The following is a 23,991-nucleotide window of genomic DNA, read 5'->3' on the forward strand; positions in this document are numbered from 1 at the left end:
CGAGCGGAGCCGCCATGGTAACGGGCGCGGGCCGGGCGGGCACCGGCCCCGGGGGCTCCGGGGGTCCCGGGCTGCGGCGGCGAGCGGAGCCGCTTCTCCTGCCTGGAGCCCCGGCCGGGCTGGCGGCCGGTGGGGCCGCTGGGAGGGAGGGAAGGAAGGGGGCGGGCGGGCTGCGCGAGCGCTGCCTGCGGGGATCAGCCCCTTTCCCGTGTTCCCCCCTTGGGGGTGCAGTGCTGGGGGCCGTGCCAGGGCCGATGGGAGCTTCCCGCCTGGTCTCTTTTGTGATGTCGTTTGTATCTTGCCCTTTTAAAAATTATCTTTTAACTTACTCTCTTTAGAAGTCCCGGCTTCCTGACTTTTCCTATCAGTTTTCCCAGGGCTGCTCTTACTTTCTCGTCTCAAACTTCCCTTCCGTAGTTGGTCGTTTTGTAGTTGAGACATGAAACATTTCCCTTATTTGCTTGGCTGGCATAAAGCCCACAACGCACACTTGTCCCCGTGTCTATTTTTTACCCAATTATGGAGTTCTAAAATGAGGTAAGAAAGAATGTGCTGAAACACACCAGGAAAGTCTTTAGTTTTCAGGCATGGTGTACAAATAGAAACCTAATTTTACCATACAGAAATAGATAAAACTGCAAGCTACAAAGAGAAGCATCTGAACATGATACTTTGATGTATATACTTTGTGAGGTAATTAACGGCACAATGTTAGGGACCGCAAGTCAGTTTGGCTTGTGCTACTGAGGCCTGTAGTATCTGTCCATAATATGCATGTTGTGTAAAATCGAGCACGGAAATTTTGATGTTCAACAGTAATAAAATCACTATAATCATTTAAACTTTTAAATTTTTTTAGGTATGTGCTCAAAGGTTTACTTCATATAACGTGTTCATGTTGACAGATTGTATTATTGCAGGTGGACACAGGAGAACAGGACTTTTTATTCCACTCCAAGATCCCTTTCAAATTTCCAAAGGTGTTTTGTTTCAGGCCCTCTTAGCTCTGCTGCTGCTGAACCTAGTTGCCCTGATGAAAATTCCCTTTTCAGGCTTTTTTCTTTGTCTCCTTGACAGTTTTTGGTCTGGGAAAAAAAGTACATTGCGTCTCAAGGCTGCTTAATTTCTTTATTAGCCTTCTGTGGGGGACTTTGCTGGAGGCATTTCAGATGTCTTAATAAATTATGTGAAATAGTTCTCTTTTAAGTAATGGAGGCATTCCAAGACTCCTAAGAAGATAGTGATTTTCCTTTGCAAAAACTGTGCTTGTTAGACCTTATCAGATTATGGCAATCCAGATTTTCTAGTGTTCTGTTTTTAATTACTGATGCAACAACTTTGCCAGGAAGGCTTAGCAGAAGTATTGCTACCTTGCAGTCCTCTAGAGTACTTGCAGTCTCTAGTGAGACATTTTGATTTTTTTCTTAGCCACTCTGCTATGGTATACTAGAATTTTGGAGGTACTAGTTAGATATTTAATTCCCTTTAAATTATTTGGTTTTCATAATAAGTTTCTCTGATGCTGCATTTTCTAAAAGTGAACAAAAGGTTGAGTTAGAAATTTGTGCATCATTAAGAAGGCAGAGATGTTTATTTCTTCTTTAGATCTTCGTCTTTTTTAATATCTCTTTTAAATCTCTACCTATTTGGTGAACTTAGTGATCCATTTAAGTATTTTTAAAGGCTTCCTGCATCTTGTACATCTAGGAAATTCCTGTTGGTTGGTTGACCTCAAAAAAAAATCCATTTGAGTGTCATTTTTGCCGTTTTTTTTTCCCCTCTTAATTGCTGCTGTTGTTCATGTATGTCTTTGTAGATTTAGCTAGGATTAAATTTCTGAATTTGTATGTGTTCTATCTGATCCAACCTTTTCTCCAGCCTTTTAATGTAACTTCGTTTGATTTTTCCCTTGGCTGTCTTGGTGCCCTCTTTCCTTGGTTGTCTGCCTATCTTTAAGGTTCTTTTGTTCAATTTTCTAGTAACCTCCAGGACACTTTTTTTTGTTAGTCAAAACGATTGTGAATTCAAGTTGTTGTAAGAAGAAATAGACTAGGATATTTATTGGAAGACAGAGCAGAACTAACTATGCTTAGGAACTTTGCAGGTATATGGAAGAGAAGTATGGCTTTGTAGAAGTGAGGTTCTCATACTGTTTCTTTATTAAAGTTATCAGAAAATTTTTAAAAACCCACTATTACAGATAATCAAAGCAGTTCTGAAAATTTGGGACTTTGTGATTCAATTTTTAAAAACATTGTCTTCAAATTTTGTTATGATAATATGGTTAGCCAATTTTACAGAATGATTGAGTGCTATCTAGAAAAATAGGAGAGTTAACTGAAAGCTTCAGATTCAAAGGGATTGCTCTGTTAAATATTTGACCTAAACTAACAGGTATGATTCAGTAACCTGTTAATAATTGTTGTAGATTTACATGATAACTGTTCTATTTGCTTATTAATAGGCTGAATACTTACAAGAAATTGTCAACGACCCGGTTTGTCCTGTAGATGCCAAGGAAGAACTCTTGGATGAATGTGAGAATATTTGGAAGCTTCTGGAAGAGGTATGCAAATCACAAGTGTTAGACTAGATTTGTTGTAAACTTTCTTTTGTCAGCATTTGTTTGTTCAACTCCCCATCCTTCACTGCATGCTTTCCCCACCTCCTCCAAAGAAATCACCTCAAAAAAAAACCAGGAAAAAAACCAGGGGCAGGCAGCGAGGAGAAGAAAAGATCTCGAAAAAGGCAAAAGGTGGAACTGCTGTGAGGGGTAAAGAATGCCTTGAAGTGTCAAGCTTTGTTTACAGTGTGCTGATATTATGATTTAGTTAAACAGAATAAGAGTATATATTAAAGCTAGGGAAAGTTAAACAATTTACTTGTGTTCTGGTAGTACCAGTACACTGAGACTTGAAATCCTTTAGCGTCGTGCAAGAGGGGATTCACAAATGCCATTCTCAAGTACTTTGGATTTTAAAGGAGAGATAAAATGGGAGGCAAAAGACACTTAGAAGGACGATATTAGCATATGCTTATGTAAACTGACAGTTACATCCTCAATAATAAAATTTATCTCTCTTGATGTATGGCCCAATATGCTAATAATAACGTTTTAGTGCAAGTTACTCATATTTTTATTTACGGGCATCCCAGGAGAGACAAACTTTTAACAGTTCTGAGAGAATGCTATGCATCTTATAAGATTCTGCTGAGTCTGATGAAAACACATGAGATTCTTACTTGCTTCACTCAATTTTATTTTTTATTAAAATGAATAATATTTTGGTGCTATTTGCTTGACTTCTGAGTTGTAGCTTCAAACTATAAAAAAGTATCGGAAACTGAAGGAAAAATACTTCCAAACTTAAAGCAGAACAAAGTATAGACAACCCACAGTGCAATAATTTTACAGAATTAGCTTTTAAAAGACTAATGTGATTTTATTTGTTGTTATGTGTAAACATCTTAGTATCGAACAGGTGGCAGGGAATCCCGTGTTTAGGTTTCTGGAGTACTGTAATAAGTTGTCAAAACAAGATTTGCTTCACAGCACTTCAAAGAATGCAAACTTTCATTGAAATTTTCAGATTACAAAGGAAATTAGAATCTTTTTTATTTTGAATTTAATTTAAAATCTCTGATATCTTGTATGTCATGCCCAGCATCCCCAAAACAATACAGGAAGTGATAATGTGCGTTATATTTGGAAGTTGATAAAAACAGTAGGATTTTTATTATTTTGTGATTGTTCCGTCCTGTATGCAAGCACGTTTCAGCAAAAAGTTTAAACAGCCAATAGTCATTGAAGTAGCTCCTAGGTTATATGATTTATAATGTGATGTTCCAATGATTGTGTGTCAGCTTTAGCAGATTTTATTGGAGAAATCCTATACTGTGCTTTAGTTTCAAACAGTATAAAACAAGAAAGAACTTAGCAGGTGTCTCCTGGTGAAGCCTTGGATACCTCTGGTGGCCTGAATTTCTGACTAGATACACATCCCATTGCAGTCATGGGAAGCTGATGTATTGCACTTCTAAAAATCAGAACTTTTCTGAAGTGTACCGTATATTGCCCTAAATGAGTGAAAACTAAAAATGTGTATTATAATGTGACTACTCGGGAGGGCCAGAAGAGTAGCAGCAAGTGTGGTAACTTCTCAGCACCTTCCCTATTCAGTCCATGACTCTCCTTTCCTCATTTCTCATGTTGATCTGTTCAGTGTCTTTCCACATATCAACATTTCCCTCATAACTTGCCTTTTTCCTCAAATCATACATCTTTTGTTAGCTGCTACTTTTCAATTAATTTAAATTCTATTTTTTTTAATTGTGGTACTGTTAGCGAAGTTCCTTTTCCCTAGGCTTCCTGTAGCAGAGACATAGGCGTGGATTCCATTCCTCTAAAATAAATAATATATTTGCAAGGTACAGCATGGAGCAGGAAAAAACTGAAACAATTATACCCCCACAATCCAAGCTGCCACCCCCCACCCATCACTTTGGGCCAATTATAAAATCAGAGTCTGGGGTGTCCCTTTTCTTCATTGGATCTCTTCATTTTCATCAGGTGGCCTGTCAATTAAAGCTCAGACCTTCAGTTGCTACTGTGCATCTGTGGCTGGAGAAAATTAGTTCTTCACAACAGCCAAAACATTCTTCTGTTAGGTGTGGTTCTTTTCCTTTACTTATCTCCAGGGTCGCAGCTCCCGTTCTAGGTTGAAGACTCTCAGGCCTTTTTTTTACTTTATGAAGCAGAAAGTTTCAAGGGTTCACAGTTTGCAGAAGTTGATGCTAAGCAAACATACTTATTCTAAGCGAATTCTATATTAGCAGTTTCTAAACAAATTCTACAAAAAGTGGCATACTAAATAACTCAGTAAGCTAAAGCAGTCTGTTCTCTAACAGTATGATGTCAAAATATTTCTTAATTTTGTGTTCTGAGTAAGGCTCTGATGGATGTGGTAGGAGCCAAGTCGAAACTCCTTTATTCCTATATAAAACAACTTGTTGGAATTTATAAGCATTGCATTTCTTTCTTACAAAAGAGAGAGTAAGTAAACATTTTTTTGTTTTGTTTGTTTTCTACAAAGTGTCGGAGCCAGACACTGCTTCTAGGAACGGAAACGCTGCTAAAATCAAATGCAAAGGTAATGTAGATTTTTTAAATTATTAATCTCCACTAATTATTTAGTTTTCTGTAAATATATGGTGTGTTTCCAACTCTTACTGACTTTGAAGCTATGTTCTGAAGTGTGTGTCTAGCAAATACTGAAAAGTTGCATTTGCATATAGCAAAAAGGTTACATGGAATCATAAAATCATAGAATCATTTCAGTTGAAAGAGACCCACAGGATCATTGAGTCCAACCATAACCTAACCTAAGTCTAGCACTAAACCATGTCCCTAAAAACCTAATCTAAACGCCTTTTAAACGCCTCCAGGGATGGTGACTCCACCACTTCCCTAGGCCGCCTGTTCCAATGCCTGACAGCCCTTTCCGTGAAGAAGTTTTTCCTAATATCCAATCTAAACCTCCTCTGGTGCAGTTTGAGGCCATTTCCTCTTGTCTTATCGCTTGCTACCTGGGAGCAGAGACCAACACCCTCCATGCTACAACCTCCTTTCAGGTAGTTGTACGAGTGATAAGGTCTCCCCTCAGCCTCTTTTTTTCCAGGCTAAACAGCCCCAGTTCTCTCAGGATGCTGTTGGCCTTTTTGGCCACCTGGGCACACTGCTGGCTCATGTTCAGCCACTGTCAATCAATGCCCCCAGATCCTTTTCAGCCAGGCAGCTTTCCAGCCACTGTTCCCCGAGCCTGTAGCGCTGCCTGGGGTTGTTGTGACCCAAGTGCGGGACCCGGCAGTCGGCCTTGTTCAACCTCATACAACTGGCCTCAGACCAACAATCCAGCCGGTCCAGATCCCTCTGTACGGTCTTCCTGCCCTCCAGCAGATCAACACTCCCACCCAGCCTGGTGTCATCTGCAAACTTACTGAGGGTGCACTCAATCTCCTCGTCTAGATCATTGACAAAGATATTAAACAGAACTGGCCCCAACACTGAGCCCTGGGAGGCTGTTCAGTTCTTTGTAGATTCTAAATGGGAATCTTTAAAATAGAATTTATATGAGGACCCCAGATTTACAAGGTATAAATAGATAAACATTGGGCTGCTTACATGTAATATGTAGGTCTTAAATCTCCATCTTAGGTTATTTCAGCTAGAGTATTCAGATGGTTAGTTCAATACACTTGACTAAATAAATAACTAAAAGAGTGCTTTGCTTCAGAGATATCTGTTGAATACATTCAGATACTAAATTACTATGTAATTACTGACCTCTCCTGCTAGTAATAAACTATGTTCTAAACTATTATTTAATCAGAATAAAGAAATGAAGATGCATATTCAAATGCATAAAATACAATATTTTTCTTCTTTTAGGACTCTGGATAAAATCCTATAAGTAGAAATAAATTTTGTATAACTTTGTGTGTAGACTGAGGTTTTTACCTTTCTTTGCAGTTTTACTGCAGCATATCATACCCTCGTAATTAATACTTAAACTTTTGAGATATGCTTTTCTTGAAAACTGTCATAGCAAGATGGTGATTCAATGCATTTGCAAAAATGAAGATCAAATTAAGATAGCACTTGATGATAGAAAATAGAGAGAAGAGGAGAAGGCCAGCAACTTTCATGTGATCTTATTGCCACCCTAACATAGGTACTTGGATCGACCCAGGAAACTACAGACCTGTCAGTCTAACCTCAGTACCTGGAAAAATTGTGGAGATCATACTGGGTGCTATTGAAAGACCTTTAAAAATAAGAAATGTTTGTATGGTGATTATTTCTTTCGGTTTGGGTTTGCTTTCTTTTCCTTTATTTTAAAAGTTTGTCATTTGAAGATGCACTGTACGAAGTTATTTTGAGTAGTGAAAAGCTAAACTTGTCAATTTTTGATATTTTTATTGTAAGAACCTGGCTTATGATTCTTAGCATATTTTTCTCTTTTTAGTTGCTGTAAAGACAAATGCAATCTGCACTGCTTCTTATTGAATGCGTGACCGTATCAGCAGTACCATTTGTATTTAAATTTATGCTTAATTTCATATCAGAATACTTGTAACATGGTATCTATATGTAGTTTACAATGTATTAAAAAAACTATAGGTGTGGTCCTCAGTTTCAGGAAGTGGAATAGTAACAACTAATGTATTCTTTCATCAGAACATAGTAAGTTAGTAAAATAAGAACATATTTAAAAAATGTTTAGTTTAGGGTTTTTTAATAAACTTTTCTGAACAGGTGGGGGTTTTTTTATGACTCCTATATTTTCAGTGATTACAGTGAACTAGAGCACTGGTTCTAAAGCATTTTTGTTGAATCCACAGAGGCAGTTTTGATAGAAGATTTGACTACTGTTGTTTTTTTGGAAGCCAATCTTCTGTTTAGTCATCACACATCAAGCATTTAACCTTAAATTGTGTGTCAACCATGCACCTGAGAAGGAGTGCGGATGTGAAGTATTGTCATTGCTTCTAAGGGCTTATCTTCAGTTGTGATCATTATCTGATATTACAAACGAAAAGCAGAAAATGCCAACTCTGTCTACTTCTTATTTCCTCCATTTGGGGGAAAAAAAGTATTTCTTGATCCCTGTGAGTGGTTTTGTAAATCTTTTGAAGGAATGAGTGGTCTATTGTAATAGATGCTCTTTTGTTTTCTGCTCTATAAACTTAATAATTTAATTTCTATCCCATTTGATCTTATTCGACTCCATTGCAACTCAACACACTTCAAGAAATGCCTCTTTTCTTGTTGTACAGCTTTCCTTGTTAACGACACGAGTGAGAGCTTTGTCAGCGGAATGTCGTCAATGGCAAGACAGATGTCCTGAATGTAAGTATCTGTTTCCATCTAAGGTATACTCATAAATTTCTGCAAAGTCTCTTTCAGTTAGGCACCTTAAACTGTGTGTATATCAAATGTTTGCTGATTGTATTTTCATACTATAGCTACTTAAAATTAAATACTCCCACAGTAGCATGTATGTTTCATTTCTAAATTCTTTTTGCACTGAAGTTCTAAGTGTATTTAGAATTCAAAGGGAATTCTACTATAATTTAATCTTATGATTCTGGACAAATAAATGCATGATTCATATCACCATTCATCAGTAAGTTAAATGGAAAAATAACTGTTAGCAGATCTCCTAACACAATAATAAAAGTTCATTATACTGTTATCTTCAGGTTTCTCCTTTCTGTAATTGTTTCTTCTCTATCTTTCATTTGTATTTCCTTTTTAGGATGGAACTACAAATTATTTTGTCTTCATTGTCTCTTTTAAGAAGCTAATATATATTTTTTAATCTTTGCAAGTATTGCTAATTAACTAACAATCATTTATCCAGGCATATTTTTAACCATACCTTTTTTGATTTTTTTTTTAAAATTAATACTTCACAGAAGTGAGTTGTGTTGTCATGTACTAGCTGAAACTTGGAAGTAAACCTTTAGTGATAAGCCCATTACACCATAATAAAATATCTAGCTTGGATTTAACAGAGGTCATAGATTTCAGGTCAAGAAGAGGTGGTAAAAGACACTTCAGTTTGTTTTAAAAACACAGGAAGCCAGATTACTTATTGATCCTGAGAAGCACAAACCACTGAGACAAGTGGTAGCTCTTATATTTGTTGGGCATTATCAGTCAAAACATATAAATTCTTCCGTTTTTAAAAATTCTTTTTGTTCATAAGCATCAGTTGTGACTGATTTCACTCTGCAAGGCTGATATGGCCAGACACTGAAAATAAAACCATTCGGAATCTAAGTGCAAGTAAAGTAATTTGTTTTTTCAGATGTCACATCTGGAGACTCCTAAAACAGTTCACACTACACTATAAGTATTCTGGTAGCACTCACAGTTTTGTCTCCTGTGGAAGACCCATTAGCACCTTTCAACCCAGTAAAACTTGTTAATCTTAAAATGGATACATTGACTCATTTGAATATTTTTATGGCAGAGAGGCTTGACTTTTTTGGTGTTGACAAAATGATAGGAACGCATTTTAGACAGCAGATGGTGATTTCCAATACTTTGTCATTTGGTAAAACTGGGATGCGTTTTCAGATTAATATTGAAGTCACTTCTCCAGCTTCTTTCAAAGTTCATGTACTTGCTGCCTATTGTGATCAAATAATATGAGCTGGAAAAAAAATCAGAACTTTTTCTTTCTTGTAAATAGATATTTTTGCTCGATTAGAATAAATTCATAGTTCATGTGCTTTGTAAGCCTGTCTCTAAGAATGGTCAGCTTCAAAAGCTTCTTAGAGGTATGTAGACCAAAAGCATGACATTGAATGAATTTATGAAATACTGGTTCTTGGCTGCTGCTCATGAATAAGCTGCTGGCTTAAAGCAAATGGATTGAAAACACTTACAGTTTTTATCTGGGTAAGATACCTGGAGATTTTGGGCTTCCTTACTAAAATATGTAATTATTTTAAACATTAAGCTATTGATTAAAAACATTCTTGGGGCTTGACCTATTTTTATTGGCTTGCTGACTTGCTTTGCTCAACCATTCTTACTTGTTCTCAGGTGATAAGATTTATTATTAGAAATCTTAATTTTGTACTAGAGAAATGATCTGTGTATATTACAATGCAAATAGTATTTTGCAGCCAAAGCTTTGCCTTTTTGGCTACCATTCTGTAGGAGAAAAAAAAAGTTGCTGCTAAGAATTTGAATACAATGCTTGTATGAAAATGAGGAGTCTACCGTGCTTACATCTTCTTTGTCCATCTTGGCTCCTTTCTACCTACTGTTTGTTTTGAAGGAGGAATTACTTAATTGAAAACATTATCTGGATTTGGATTTATCTAAATAGCAGAAATACTAATCTCAGACGATTTACTAATAGAACATGAATGTCAGGCTGTCTTGTTACTTTGTTTTCTGCGTTTAGTAATGGCCAGCTCATTTCTTGTAAATGAGGGCCTGTCAGCATTTCAATTTTAAGCTTTATTTTCAGAGGTTATAACTTGGCAGTTCTGCATTTATTTGGGCACAATATTGGCAAACGGACTTGAATCTGCAATGCAAATTTTATTCTAGTGAAGTTTTTACTTGATTCTGCTGTTCTTTCTCAATTTCTGATACTATTTTTGTAGCTCTAGAGCTGCTAAATCAGCTAAATTAAAATGTTTTAACAAGCACTTGGCTTTTTGTCATGGTTTAACCCCAGCCGGCAACTCAGCCACCACACAGCCGCTTGCTCACACTCCCACAAACAGCTGCTCGCTCACTCCCTCCCCCATAGCGTGATGGGGGAGAGAATTAAAAAAACCGTTGATATAAATGGTTGATATAAAGACAGCTTAATAGGACAGTAAAGGAAGATAAAATAATAACAATAATAAAAGAATACATAAAACATGTGATGCATAATGCAATTGCTCCCCACTTGTGATGGATACAGCGCCCATCCCCAAGCAGCAATTGCCCCAAGCCCCCCCAGCCAGCTCCCCAGTTTATAGACTGAACATGATGTTATATGGTGTGGAATATCCCTTTAGCCAGTTTGGATCAGCTGTCCTGGCTGTGCCCCCTCCCAGCTTCTCATATACCTCGTCATTGGCAGAGCGTGGAAAGCTGAAAAGTCCTTGATTACCCATCAACAACTAAAACCATCAGTGTATTATCCACATTATTGTCATACTGAATCCAAAATACAGCACTACACCAGCTACTAGGAAGAAAATTAACCCTATCCCAGCTGAAATAAAAACAGAATTTGATTGTCAGCTTTGCAAAATGAGGAAGGAGAAGCAACCATATAAACCAGTTGTGGTCTCTGCATGATTTTTATTTTCCTTTGCAAAATGTCAGTATGCTGCCAAATTCCTCTTATTTTAATATGAGTTTCTGTATAAATGTGCATAGTAGTTGCTTTTCCATTCCTAACATCTGGTAGTATTTTGCTTAGTAATTGTACTATATATCACTAGGCAATTCTGTTTGACATTTGATTTTTGCAAGTGTAATGATTCATAACTGAAAAAGCTTTAACTGATAGTAGATGGAGCAACCTGTGTTCTTTACAGTAGCAGCTGCCATAAATGTGTTGTCTCAGTGTCTTAGATCTGCACCGTTCCTTCACTAAATTAGAGTTAGTGATTTCTCTCCTAGGAAAGAAATCATGTCTATGTAGGATATTTGTGTTATTGAAGAAATCTTGCTCCAATAATTGCAAAGACCACTACCTCCCACAGCTCTTAAACATAAGCTAAATTTGGGAGCACTCTACTCAAATTTTGTGTTGAGATCTAGAGAAAGTTAATTCTCCTAAGTAGAAGGGATTTTATTGAGACATATAACTTAAAGCATTATTAACACAGTAGTTTTACTGAATCTCATCTTGAAAAAAAATGCTACTTTTAAAACTACTAATCCAAGGTTTCTCAAGGCTCGTGGAGATAAAAGCCATAAAATTACCTTACAAAAAAATTTAAAGGGCTTTTATAAATTTATGAAATTAACTGAATTGTATTTAGGTCATATTCAATGCTTTTATGAGAGGGTTAAATGTTTTCCTTTTTGTTAAAAGATGACCTTTTAGTGAAGTAATTATTTTTAAGATCAGAGATTTGGAGCCTAAGCTTGGACAAAAAATATCCCCATCATATTAAGATTTAAATCTGTTAGAGTAGCTTTCGTTTCTCCTATTAATAAATTCAAATGCTTTACTTTTCAAAAGCCATACATTTATGCAGATGCTGCAAGTTGACATGGAACTGAGAATTGATTGAAGTCCGTAGAAGACTTTCAAATACAAAAATTTACTTTTTATTCTGAAAATCCGTGAGCCTTTTGCAGAAGCATTTTGGGGAAACATTACCACATCCTTGAATAGTACTGTACTTTCCCTCAAGTACCACTCTTGCTCAGGTTTGGAGTTAGAACATTGGCCTTGCTGGGCCTTTCATTTCCCTACATGTAGCTGTTCTTGTGAACAGTAAGGTGGGTAACATGATTTTTAAGTTCTTTAACTCTGATAGGTTTAGAAACCTGATGAAGCATTTGGGAGGCTGTTTAACAAGGAGTTCAAGACTGGAAGAATTTGATTGCCCATGTTGGTGATGTGGGTGGAATCTCTTCCACTGGCAAAATCAGGCTTGCTTATCTTGGAGAATGAGTGTACTTCGTATTTCAGTGTTATGTACCTGAACTAATTCCAGTATAAAAAATAACTCAGAAGCTTTAACACCACACTTCTTTCAGTCTAATTTAACTTGCTGAAAAGTGACAGTAGCTTAGCCCAGCAGGACACCACAAAATGTGGTTAAGCTGCTGCTGACAGCCAAGCTACTTTTTTAGAGGCTACACAAGTTTCTCTCTAGCCAGGCTGCTTTTCAGTATAAACAAGTCTGTATCATCCAATGTTAAAAAAAAAAAAAAATCATTTTATTTTTCAGTAATATCTACCAATCCGGATGTACTGGTAAAATCAGGAAAACAAGAGGTAAGACTTTTTGTTTGTTAAAAGATAATAAAATTTTGTTGAAAAAAATGAAAAAAAGTATGTAGAATTCCTGCATTTTCCTATGACTACTCCTGTGATGGACTACTGCTAAGATACTGTGTATGTTTCTTCAGGCATTGTTGTTGTTCTAGTGTTTTCTAATGTATTATAACTACTAAAATTTCCTGGTTGTAATGAATGATCTTTTAAACAAAAAGTTTTTATATATTGCATTTCATACTTGATAAAAAATAATGTTACATTATGTGTTATACAAAAAAGTGAGAATTCTTAGATTTAGAGTTCTGTGACAATAATTTGCAAATAATTTTTTGAGTTCTTCCAGCCTTGGAAGAAAGACCAAATCAAGAATGTCTTTGAGGTAGCATTATAGTATATTGATTGGACATTGGTATGTGGCATGACCTGAGTCTATTCCTTTGGCTATGTCTTTAAAAAATACTTTTTGGTTTTCTTCTTCCTGGCAGCTTTTGTCCCTCTAGTATCACTCACAAAAGGGAACCCAGCTGCTGTTAACACTATTAACAAGTTATTTGTTTATATATTTTCAATTGACTTTCGTGCTATGGCATGTTTGATCTGATATCCCATTTTGTGGCCTGTTTTGTTGAGGATTCTAAATTTTTTTCAGATGTTGCATATATACAGCGTATTCCCTTCTGTAGAATATTTTCAAAATTTTTATTTTTTTGAGCTAAATATTGACATTCTTATAGTTTATATAGAAGGAGACAAAATACATCTAATCATAATTTCGTATTTTAGACATGTAAACTATTAGAAATACTACTTTGTAGAACATAATGCACTAACGAAAGACTCAGTCCAGTGCTATACATTTTATGTTGGTGCAATTAGCAGGGATTCAGTCTTGCAAGCAGCTGCAATGATTTAGACAGCACAGCTCTGGTGCTCTAGATGTTTTCTCCTCAGTCGTCCATCAGATGAGTGGTTCATGTGTGTGCTCCATAATCTGCTTCAGGTAAAATCAACTATGTTGTTTTAGGGAGCTTCCATTAGACACTAATGAGCAGCCGGTGACAGTAATGTTTTAAATAGCTCCAACTGGATTTAAAAACAGTGTGTTACTGTATAGCCATATTTCTTAAGAAATTACAGATAATTTTGGCCCTATTTACCAGCTTATAGATGTAACCTTACATAGAACAAATACTACAGGCTGGACTATCTGCAAACTGTAGGTTTTATTTTTTTATAGTTGCAGAAAGTAGAGAATGATCTTGAAATGGTGCTGTCAACAGTTGAGTCAAAGAATAGGCAACTGGAAGAAGATCTGAAAAGGTAATGTAATAATTTGGACTTATGGATGCTGTAAGCTTTTTTTACCACACAGTATTTTTTTTTATTGTCCAGAAAAACTATTTATCTGTTGTGCCATTTCCTACTTTTTATGTTTCAAAGAGAGCAGCAGTGGCTTGAAGAACAGGAGCAGGTGCTAGATGCTCTTAATGGAATTGAAGAAGAGACAAAAACCCAAGTTGAAGAACTTTCCCAAAAAAGGTATTTCTGCAATGTTGAGTTTTTATGTTGAAGAATTTAAATATCAACAATAGCAAATGAGCAAACAAACTCTTAGAACATATCCTTGTTTTGTTAAACAGATCAAATAGTAACTCAGTAATCCATGTTTGAAACATGGAAAATATTGCTATCTGCTTATATCCTGTGATTCAAGATGTTGAACTTACAACAATAGAAAGTAAGGCCCTTTTTTTACTTAAGAAGAACATTTTAATTACTAGATTGAATTTCATATTCTATGTTTTTACTATTAGCTTGAAAAATGAATCATTTCATGAACTACAAAATAAGATGTTGAAACTAAAGACGTTTAAGAAACAGCTCTTGAATACTTTGAGTGAATTCCTAGAAGAACATTTTCCCCTTCCAAAGAAAGATGGAATTGCTAAAAACAAGGTAAGATTTTCTCAATAACTATTACATTTGGAATGTTCAGTTTCTATTTAATTAGATGCCATATCTCTTTAAAGTCACTAGCGTAGAATTTGCGGTTATATTTTGAAATAAGTGCATTTCTTACAGCTGATTCTTTAGGTTAAATTGGTATTTTCAGGTTCGTTTATATTATTCAATGCTGTTCCCAGCTGGATATTTTCTTTTTTAATGCATATATCCTTTACCCAACGAGATGCATAGCAATGTATTGTGTTTCTTACTGAACTGCAAGCTGTGCCAAACTTGGAAATAGTGAGGGGTTCACTCCAGATTGTTCCACTTCCTTCTTCACTGGACTAGGCAAGTGGATTCATATTTTCCTTGGCAAAGCAAATTTTAATTGTCTAACAATGTTTTTGGAACAATAATAAGGACGAGTGTTTATAATTACAGTGTAGTTTGGAATGTTAACCATCAGTTTCTGTTCAGGCAAACTAGGCCAAAAATTATGTGAAACTTTAGGGAAAATAGGCAGTAAGAGAGTATTTTGCATAATAAATTCAAAGTCTGCAGTAAAAATAAACTTTTTACCATTATTATTTGAAAGAATAGTTACAAAAAAGCTACAAAAAAGGCAGGGTTAGATTTTGATTCCAGATACCTTTAATAATACAATAATATAAAGGATTTCTTTAATCCAGTTCCGTGTTATTTCAGACAACCACATAATATAACTTCTATAATATTATCATTGAGCTCCATTCTAAAACTAATTATTTTTGTTACTACTGTTTCTATTGGAGTTTGTTCTAGTACCTCAGTACTCTGATTAGAAACTATCTCCTAACTTCCAGTTTCAATTTATTCATGTTAAATATAGCGCTATGTATTCTTACGCCAGTATTGTCCCTAGAATAGCTCTTTTTCTTTCTTGTATTTATTCTTCCTGATATATTTATAGACAGCAATCTTATACCCTCTTTCTTTGTTCTGGTAATTGAACTAGCAAAGCTTTTTTCTCCTGTACAATTTTTTTTTTTTTCCCAATTCCCTGGCTTATCCTTAGGATACCCGTTTTCTATATTTGCATCCTCTTGGATTAATCTTGCTTGGAAACTGGTAAAAACTAATATTATAAAAAAAAACCAACTTGTTTTTGCACAGAAGTGTATATTTTGCACATAAAAATAACAATTGGAACCTTCAAGGCATGATGTCCATTTAAAAATCTTATTCAGCCATCTTCAAGCATCTTATTCTGTTTCCCTCAGCCTAGTATCAAGATAAAGGCAGAAAGACAGTCATTATTGAGCCTTAACTCCATGGTTCACAAGGTTTCCATGGAGCAGGCAGCATGTCCCCCTTGTGGCTTTCTGAAGGTGAGACTATTAAGAACTGTGACTGGACAGAAGGAGCCAGAACTTGCCTTGGATTATGAAAAATCCAGATCTGCCTTTCACAAATTCTTTATTGCTTGTATTCTTCTGTTCCAGAAGTGGAGTTCGTATAAGGTGCTGCATAGCTGCTTATATCTTAGGACTTAGGTTGACATGTTCAACAGCAGTGCTGTATAAGCAGTCACCAGCTCTGTATTACCTGCTTTATTTTGTTGAATGTGAAGTGGATGGGGAAAAAGGATAAAATTCATAGAATCATAGAATGTTCTGAGTCAGAAGGGACCCACGAGCATCATTGAGTCTAACTCCTGTCCCTGCATGTGACCACTCCACAGTTCACACCGTGTGTCTGAGGATGTTGTCCAGTCTCTTCTTGAACACTGTCAGGCTTGGGGCCGTGACACCTCCCTGGGGAGCCTGTTCCAGTGCTCCACGAACTTCTGAGTGAAGAACCTTTTGCTAATATCCAATTAAAACTTTAACATTTCATTTAAAATTTTTAAAAGAAAAATTTAAACTAAATTGAATTTAAAAAATAAAATAAAATAATCAGGTTCACCACACAACAGAACAAGCAGTTTTGTTGGCATTGCTGCCTAAGGAATCCTTATCACTTTATAGGCAAATAGCTTTGATTTGCTTGCTACAAATGAAAACAAGTTATTTTCCGATTATATTATATCAAGGACTTATTTCCTTTTTTCTTTTTTCCCCAATTTTTAATGATTCTCTTTCTTAAGCTTGGCCAGTTTTTTAAATTGAAGTCAGAGTAAGAGTGAACAAATATTCATCAGCACATCATGAAAACATATCGAGCCACTATGAATTGAAGTCAAGCTGTGTCAAATGTGCATTGTAAACATTTTTCCGAAGTTCACAAAGTAATTTTATTTTTTCCTACCAGATCTTATTTGTAGAATGTTTTGCACCATACTACATTATAAATATGATGTATTTTATTTTATTTAAAGGTAAACCTAGGTATATATACTGTGATCACTTAAGATTATATATAACATTTTTTGAATTAAAAATATTAAAGTGTATGATATTGAACTGGTAGATTTACATACTACATCGTATTTCTGTCATGAATAAATCTGAGTAAAAGTTCTTAACCGTTTTATACTATGCAATCAAATAATGGTGTGATTATTTTTCTTTGTCAATTAACATTTCTCCTGGCTATTTAGCTTTGGGTTTTGTTAATTTGGCTGGGGGTGTGGTTATCTTTGCAGAATTCTTCTGAAGACCCAGCTGAACTGATAACACTGCGTGAAATTGTAGAGGTAAGATGGTTTTGTTATGTAGAGATCTGGGCGATTTTCCAATGCTGAGCACTGATCATAATATATTAATAAGATAAAATACAGTATATGACATAGGGTTAAGATAGTTAATGAAAAGCAGAATGTTTAAGAATGTTATGTCAGATTCCTATTTCAATTCCTATCAAATTAAAGCCTCAATTTTTTAAAAGAGATGTGGGAATAGTTTAGATAACTAAATTTTCAACTTAAGGTGGAGAATGGATATCCCTTATTTCTTAATTTTATGATTATTATTTTAAAGGAGTTTTATGAGCCTTAGTGGCTCGTGAGAGGAGAGAGATGCTGTGCTTAGTAGAAAAAAGAATTGTTCCATTTCATGCTATATTTTGTACTGTTCAATAAAAGTATTTCTGAAATTAATACAATAACAGTTATAAAATGACCAATTAATGTGTAGTCTTGTGTATTAGCTGGATTATCTTCTCATGTGAGGAAATCAAATGAATGTGTTTCATGCATTTCTAACTGATTTTTATAAGTAGGCCAGCATTGCTTAGTGCGTATTTTAATCGCAGTGGAATTTATGAATTTGAATTGCAAAGCATGAATTTGAAGGAGCATTAAAAAATATTTTCACTAGAATTGTTCCTTCTTGTCTTAAATATAGCATTTGAAGTGAGATTTCTTATTACTCCTCAATCCTCACTCTTCAGACAGTTGTAAGGACCTATGTGTAAGACCTCCCTGGGGGAAAAAGTTTTTTCCTGAGGGAAAACTTGATGAATAACAACTTTCTGGTATTAAGATGCTATGATCTGGTCACTATGACATTGTTGTACTTGAGTTTAAAGCCCAGACTTCGGGCTTACATCATTAAGATCATTTAACATGCTTCAAGTATCTCAGCATGCCTATTAATGCCAAATTAGGCAGAGCTTGAAAACAGATCAGAATTTAAAACAGCCACATTCCCTATGGAATTAAAATTTTAAAGCTCTTCTAATGCTTTAAAATTACCCTTCATATTTTTCTGATATTGTTAATCTCAAAATGTGAACACATCCAAGTAATGTCTGATTTCCATTTGGAAGAACAAACTACTTCCAAAAATTCAGGCTTATTTTTAATTTTAACTATCTTGGCATAAACTGTCCATGTCCCTTATCTTTGTTTTATAGGAGGTGGTTTTTTTGTTGTTCTTGAGCAACTTGCTTCTAGCTTCAAGTGCCTGTTATATTTCAAAAGTGTTTTCTTGCATACAGATAGTAGTTTCTTAAAGAGACATGCAAAGTCATCTTTGTATTATGATTACAGATTTAGGCTTTGCTGCTGTACAAATGTAATTCATTCACAGAATTACAATCAGTGCATGTGTTCCTAACCATGGTTCCTTAATCTCCATGTGTCTGTTAAATAATGAAAGTGTACATTTTAATAAATCCCCTTTGACAAGCTAGGTGTATACGTTTATATTATTTAGGTATATCAGTACCTACTTCATTAAATTACTGTAAGTAGTAAGCAAGCAGTAAGCTCTTTTCTCATGCAAGCCTCAGAATCTTTATTATACTACTTTTCATTCCAGTAATGAGCTGTAACTTTTTACAAATGTAGTAATTCCTTTCCTTTTAAAGAGTTTGAGGATTATTCTTTTCTGACTGAGAATTTAGTGAACTAGTTTAAGATTTGAAAGGCTGTTTACAATACAAATGTATGTAAGGTTACAGCCATAAAGGCTATTTTGGAATACCAAATGTCAGAAAAAACTAAGTAACAATTCATCTAAAATAATGCATTTGGAATAAATACTCAAAATGGGAGCAGATAAGTACAAAAGATGTAAACTGGAACTATTATTTGGAATGTTCCAAAAAAGAACAGTATTTTTTTTAAATAGCAATGGTTGAAAAAAGAGTGAAATCCGGTAGTGCAGATTTTGAGCTTTTCTTTAGCAATAAAGAGACAGAATATTTAGTACCTACTGAAACTGGGAAAGCTATAACATTTAGAAGCTCTGAGTAGCAAGATGAAATATCTGGGATGAATATGGAGAGAACACCATGGGGTGGGTAAGATTATTTAATCCAAAATGTGTAAAGTATTCCCCGTGAGCAATATTATATGGCATATTCTTGGTCTCCAAGAACAGAAAAACTATGTCAAAACTGATGTTTGTTTTTAACTCCATTAAGTAATTCTATGTTTAGATAAGGAACAAAGGAGAATTGAGGAAGTATCAAGAGGAGGTGAATTGTTGTAAGGTGCTTGCTTGTCGTGCCTGAACATGAAGTGATATTAAGAATTTGGATAATCCATTTATGAGATAAGCAGAAAGATTTGATTTGCAAGCATGATGAAGCCAAAGTAGGACTATGATGTTTAACTTTTTGCAGGTGCAAGCTTATTTCAAACGTTACCTACAGAAGGACACAAAATACAGGAAAAATAATTCCTAGATATGTTTTTAGCTCATTATTGAGATGAAATTTAGAAAAATTGTAAGGTGAACATTCTTCTCTGCTAAAATCAGAAAGAGTGAAGGAGAAATAATATTTGTTGATAGTAAGTCACAGTTTGAGGCAATTCCCAAAAACCTAGCTTTTCCCTCTTATTTAATGTTTCTAATCTTAAATTAACAGATACCAATTTAAACATTAATTATACAAGGATTTACCACTTTCATGTGCAGATTTTTAGATATTTACAGTTACACTATCTAAAATCTACTAAGAATTTTGACAGATAGTAAAAAGCTTAGTCTGGATAAAAGGAGAATTTGGGTTCTAATTTTTACATCAAAAGAGTTGTAATGAAGTTAATGGGAAGTTCTTTGTTTTACTTTTACTTTGGCCAGGTCTTGTACTTCTCCTGTAGGCTTGTATTTCTTATATTGCCTACATAAGTGTCTTATTACAATAATTTGTACAAATTTGCCTACAGGAGATAAAAATCTAGCTGTTTTGTTAATTTCCTAAATTCCCTAATTTCCTTTTTGTCTTCCAGATTCTTATTAACAAATTAATGGACACACCACATGAACCCTATGTAACAATCAATGACTCATTTTGGGCACCTTATATTGAGCTGCTGCTGCGATATGGAGTAGCCCTGAGGCATCCAGAAGATCCAAACAGAATACGCCTCGAAGCCTTTCACATGTAGCCTGACCCACGTGTTTACTTTATAACAGAGCACCAGTGATCTTACTTAGGGGCTAAGACATACATATTATTCTAAGCTTTTTTAAATATCAGCACCTTCTTGGTGTATGATTTTATTATTTTATTTAATAAATTGTGTGCTTTGCCATAGGAAAAAAAGACAAAATTTTCTATTTTATGTACTTGTAAGTGCTCACCGTTACAGTTGGCTTTCAGTTTTATGGCAAGTGATGCCAAGATTTCCATTGTGGAGGGTTTTATCAGCTGTTTAATAAGATGAAAATGCAAGTAATAGACAAAGTAAAGAAGTTTAACAGTCCTTTCTACTTTAAAAATCATACTTCATACATGACTTTTTAATGCTTATTTCTTAGATTGCTTTAACTCTTCTCAATTTCCTTTAGTATTTTGTTGTATTCTGTAGAGATAAAACTTGAAATAACTTAGCTCCTCCTGTACATGGTCTTGCAAACATTTGGAACTAACAGTGAAGTATCATCTCAAGAATGTGTTGGTTTGTTTTTTTCTAAAGCCTTTGCAAACAAATTTATTGGCTTTAAGATAAACACTTAGGAAAGCCAACACATCTTTCTCTGCAAAGGGCTGCAGACGTTCAGTGTGCAACCATACAGCTGCATGCTTCCTAAACAGCCCATATTGTGTTAGATACTGTTAAGCAAAATAGTGTGTCTTCACTTGTTCAGATCTAGTTTATCAAGATTTATAACAGATCTCTGTTCTGTTGATGTAGACAGCTATCTTTGAATAAATGGTGGCATACTGTGTTGTACTAATCTGCTTTTCTTATAGCTTTCATTATTGTAGTCCATGGGAGCACAAAATTCTACTCTTGTGTATTTATGGAGTTTGTAACCTCAGGAAATAAAATATGCCTTTTATTAACCAGATTTCAGTTTATTGATGTAGGGACTATAATGATTTTTCAGTTTAGAAAAATAAACAGTTGTATAGAATTATTGAATGGTTTGTGTTGGAAAGGACCTTAAAGATCACAGAATCACACAGAATCACAGAATGTTAGGGATTGGAAGGGACCTCAAAAGATCATCTAGTTCCAATCCCTCTGCCATGGGCAGGGACACCTTCCACTAGACTAGGTTGCTCAAAGCCCCAGCCAGTGTGGCCTTGAACACTTCCAGGGATGGGGCATCCACAGCTGCTCTGGGCAGCCTGTGCCAGTGCCTCACCAGCCTCACAGTAAATAATTTCTTCCTTATACCTAATGTAAATCTACCCTCTTTCCATTTAAAACTGTTATACCTCATCCTATCACTACACTTTCTGATAAACAGGCTCTCTCCATCTTTACTGTAGGCCCCTTTTTAGTTCTGAAAGGCCACAATAAGTTCTCCCTGGAGCCTTCTCTTCTCTAGGCTGAACAACCCCAACTCTCTCAGCCTGTCCTCACAGCAGAGCTGTTCCAGCCCTCTGATCATTTCTGTGGCTCCTCTGGCCCCTCTCCAACAGGTCCATGTCTTTCCTGTACCGAGGGCTCCAGAGCTGGACACAGGACTCCAGGTGGGGTCTCACCAGAGCGGAGCAGAGGGGCAGAATCCCCTCCCTTGACCTGCTGGACACGCCGGTTTCGATGCAGCCCAAGATATGATTGGCCTCCTGGGCTGTGAGTGCACATTGCCAGCTCGTGTCCAATCTTTCATCCACCACTACCCCGAAGTCCTCCACAGGGCTGCTCTCAATCCCTTCATCCCTCAGCCTGTGTTGATACCAGGGCTTGCCCTGATCCAGGTTCAGGACCTTGCACTTGGCCTTGTTGAACCTGCTGAGGTTCACATGGGCCCACTTCTCAAGCTTGTCCAGGTCCCTCTGGATGGCATCCTGTCCCTCAGGCATGTCAACTGCACCACTCACCTTGATGTCATCTGCAAACTTGCTGAGCCTGCACTCAATCCCACTGTCTGTGTCCCCAAAAAAGATGTTAAGTAATACTGGTCTGAGACATTGAGCTGCTGACCACAGATCTTTGAGTGTGACATTCCAGCCAGTTCCTTATCCACCAAATAGTCCACCTGTCAAATCCATGCCTCTGAATTTTAGAGACAAGGATGTCGTATGGAACAGTGTCAAACACTTTGCACAAGTCCAGGTAGATGATTTCAGTTGCTCTTCTCTTATCTACCAACACTGTAATGCCATCATGGGAGGCCACCAGATTTGTCAGAAATTATGTGCCCTTAGTGAAGCTATGTTGGCTGTCACCAATTGCCTCTGTTTTCCATATGCCTAAGTGTAGTTTCCAGGGGGATCTGCTCCATGATCTTGGTGAGCACAGAGATGAGACTGACTAGCCTGTAGCTCCCCTGGTCTTTCCTTTTTTTCCTTTTTAAAAATGTGAATTATGTTTCTCATTTTCAGTCACTGTGAACTTTACAAGACTGCCATGACTTTTCAAATATGATGGGTAGTGGGTCAGCAAGTTCATGCATCAATTCCCTCAGGACCCTCAGATGCATCTGTGGTGGGTTGACCCATACTGGATGCCAGGTGCCTACAACGCTGCTCTATTGCCACCCCGTCCTCAGCTGGACAGGGGAGAAAAAATATAATTAAAAGATTGTGTGTCAAGACAAGGCAGGGCGATTACTCACCAATTACCATCACTGGCAAAACAGACTTGATCCAGGTAAATTAATTTATTAGCAATCAAACCAAACCTTAAACACCTTTCCCCCACCCCTCCCTCATCCTAGGCTCAACTTCACTCCAATTTCTCTGCCTTCTCCCCTCAAATGGCACAGGGGCATAGGGAATGGGGGTTTTGGTCAGTTTATAACACATTGTCTCTGCTGCTCCTTCCTCCTCACACTCTTTCCCTGCTCCAGTATGGGGTCCCACCCACAGGAGGCAGTCTTACAGGGACTCCAGCGTGGATCCTTCCCATGAGCTGCAGCTCTTCACAAACTGGTCCAGCATGAGTCTCTTTCATGGGGTGCAGTCCTACAGGAACAGACTGTTCCAGTGTGAGTCCCCCACGAGGTATCAAGTCCTGCCAGCAAACCTTTTCCAGCATGGGTTACAAGGGGCAATGGGTACCAACTGGAACACAGGAGGTTCCGCTTAAATATGAGAAGAAACTTCTTCACAGTGGGGGTGACAGAACACTGGAACAGGCTGCCCAGGGAGGTTGTGGAGTTTCCTTCTCTGGAGACATTCAAACCCGCCTGGATGCCTTCCTGTGTAACCTCATCTGGGTGTTCCTGCTCCAGCGGGGGGATTGGACTAGAAGATCTTTCGAGGTCCCTTCCAATCCCTGACGTTCTGTGATTCTGTGATTCTCCATGGAGCCACAGCTCCTGCCGGGAGACTGCTCCAGCATGGGCTCTCTGCAGGGTCACAGCCCTTTCAGGTCCATCCACCTGCTTTGACATGGGGTCCTCCCCAGGCTGCGGGCAAGTATCTACTCCACCATGGGCTGCAGAGGGACAGCTGGCCTGACCATCGTCTGCACCATGGGCTGCAGAGGGACAGCTGGCCTGACCATCGTCTGCACCATGGGCTGCAGGGAACTCTCTGCTCCAGCACCTGGAGCACCTCCTGCCCTCCTTCTTACTGACCTTGGTGTCTGCAGAGCTGGTTCTCACATATTCTCATTCCTCTCTCCTTGCTGCTGTTGCCTAGCAGGTTTTTTTTTCCCCTTCTTATACTT

The 23,991-nt window shown here is 36.8% G+C and overlaps 1 protein-coding gene across 1 annotated transcript; it reads left to right on the plus strand.

The window, feature by feature from the left end:
- The first annotated feature begins 14 nt into the window (after positions 1 to 14).
- CENPK (centromere protein K) lies at positions 15 to 20,307 on the plus strand. Its single transcript, XM_065656894.1, has 10 exons — positions 15 to 293; positions 2,465 to 2,566; positions 5,094 to 5,150; positions 7,837 to 7,909; positions 12,493 to 12,539; positions 13,780 to 13,862; positions 13,983 to 14,081; positions 14,357 to 14,498; positions 17,113 to 17,163; positions 20,149 to 20,307. The coding sequence occupies exons 1-10, from the start codon at positions 15 to 17 to the stop codon at positions 20,305 to 20,307; spliced, it is 1,092 nt and encodes a 363-aa protein (XP_065512966.1).
- The last annotated feature ends 3,684 nt before the right edge of the window (positions 20,308 to 23,991 follow it).

Source organism: Caloenas nicobarica, chromosome Z (genome assembly GCF_036013445.1).
Source record: "Caloenas nicobarica isolate bCalNic1 chromosome Z, bCalNic1.hap1, whole genome shotgun sequence".
Taxonomy (NCBI): domain Eukaryota; kingdom Metazoa; phylum Chordata; class Aves; order Columbiformes; family Columbidae; genus Caloenas; species Caloenas nicobarica.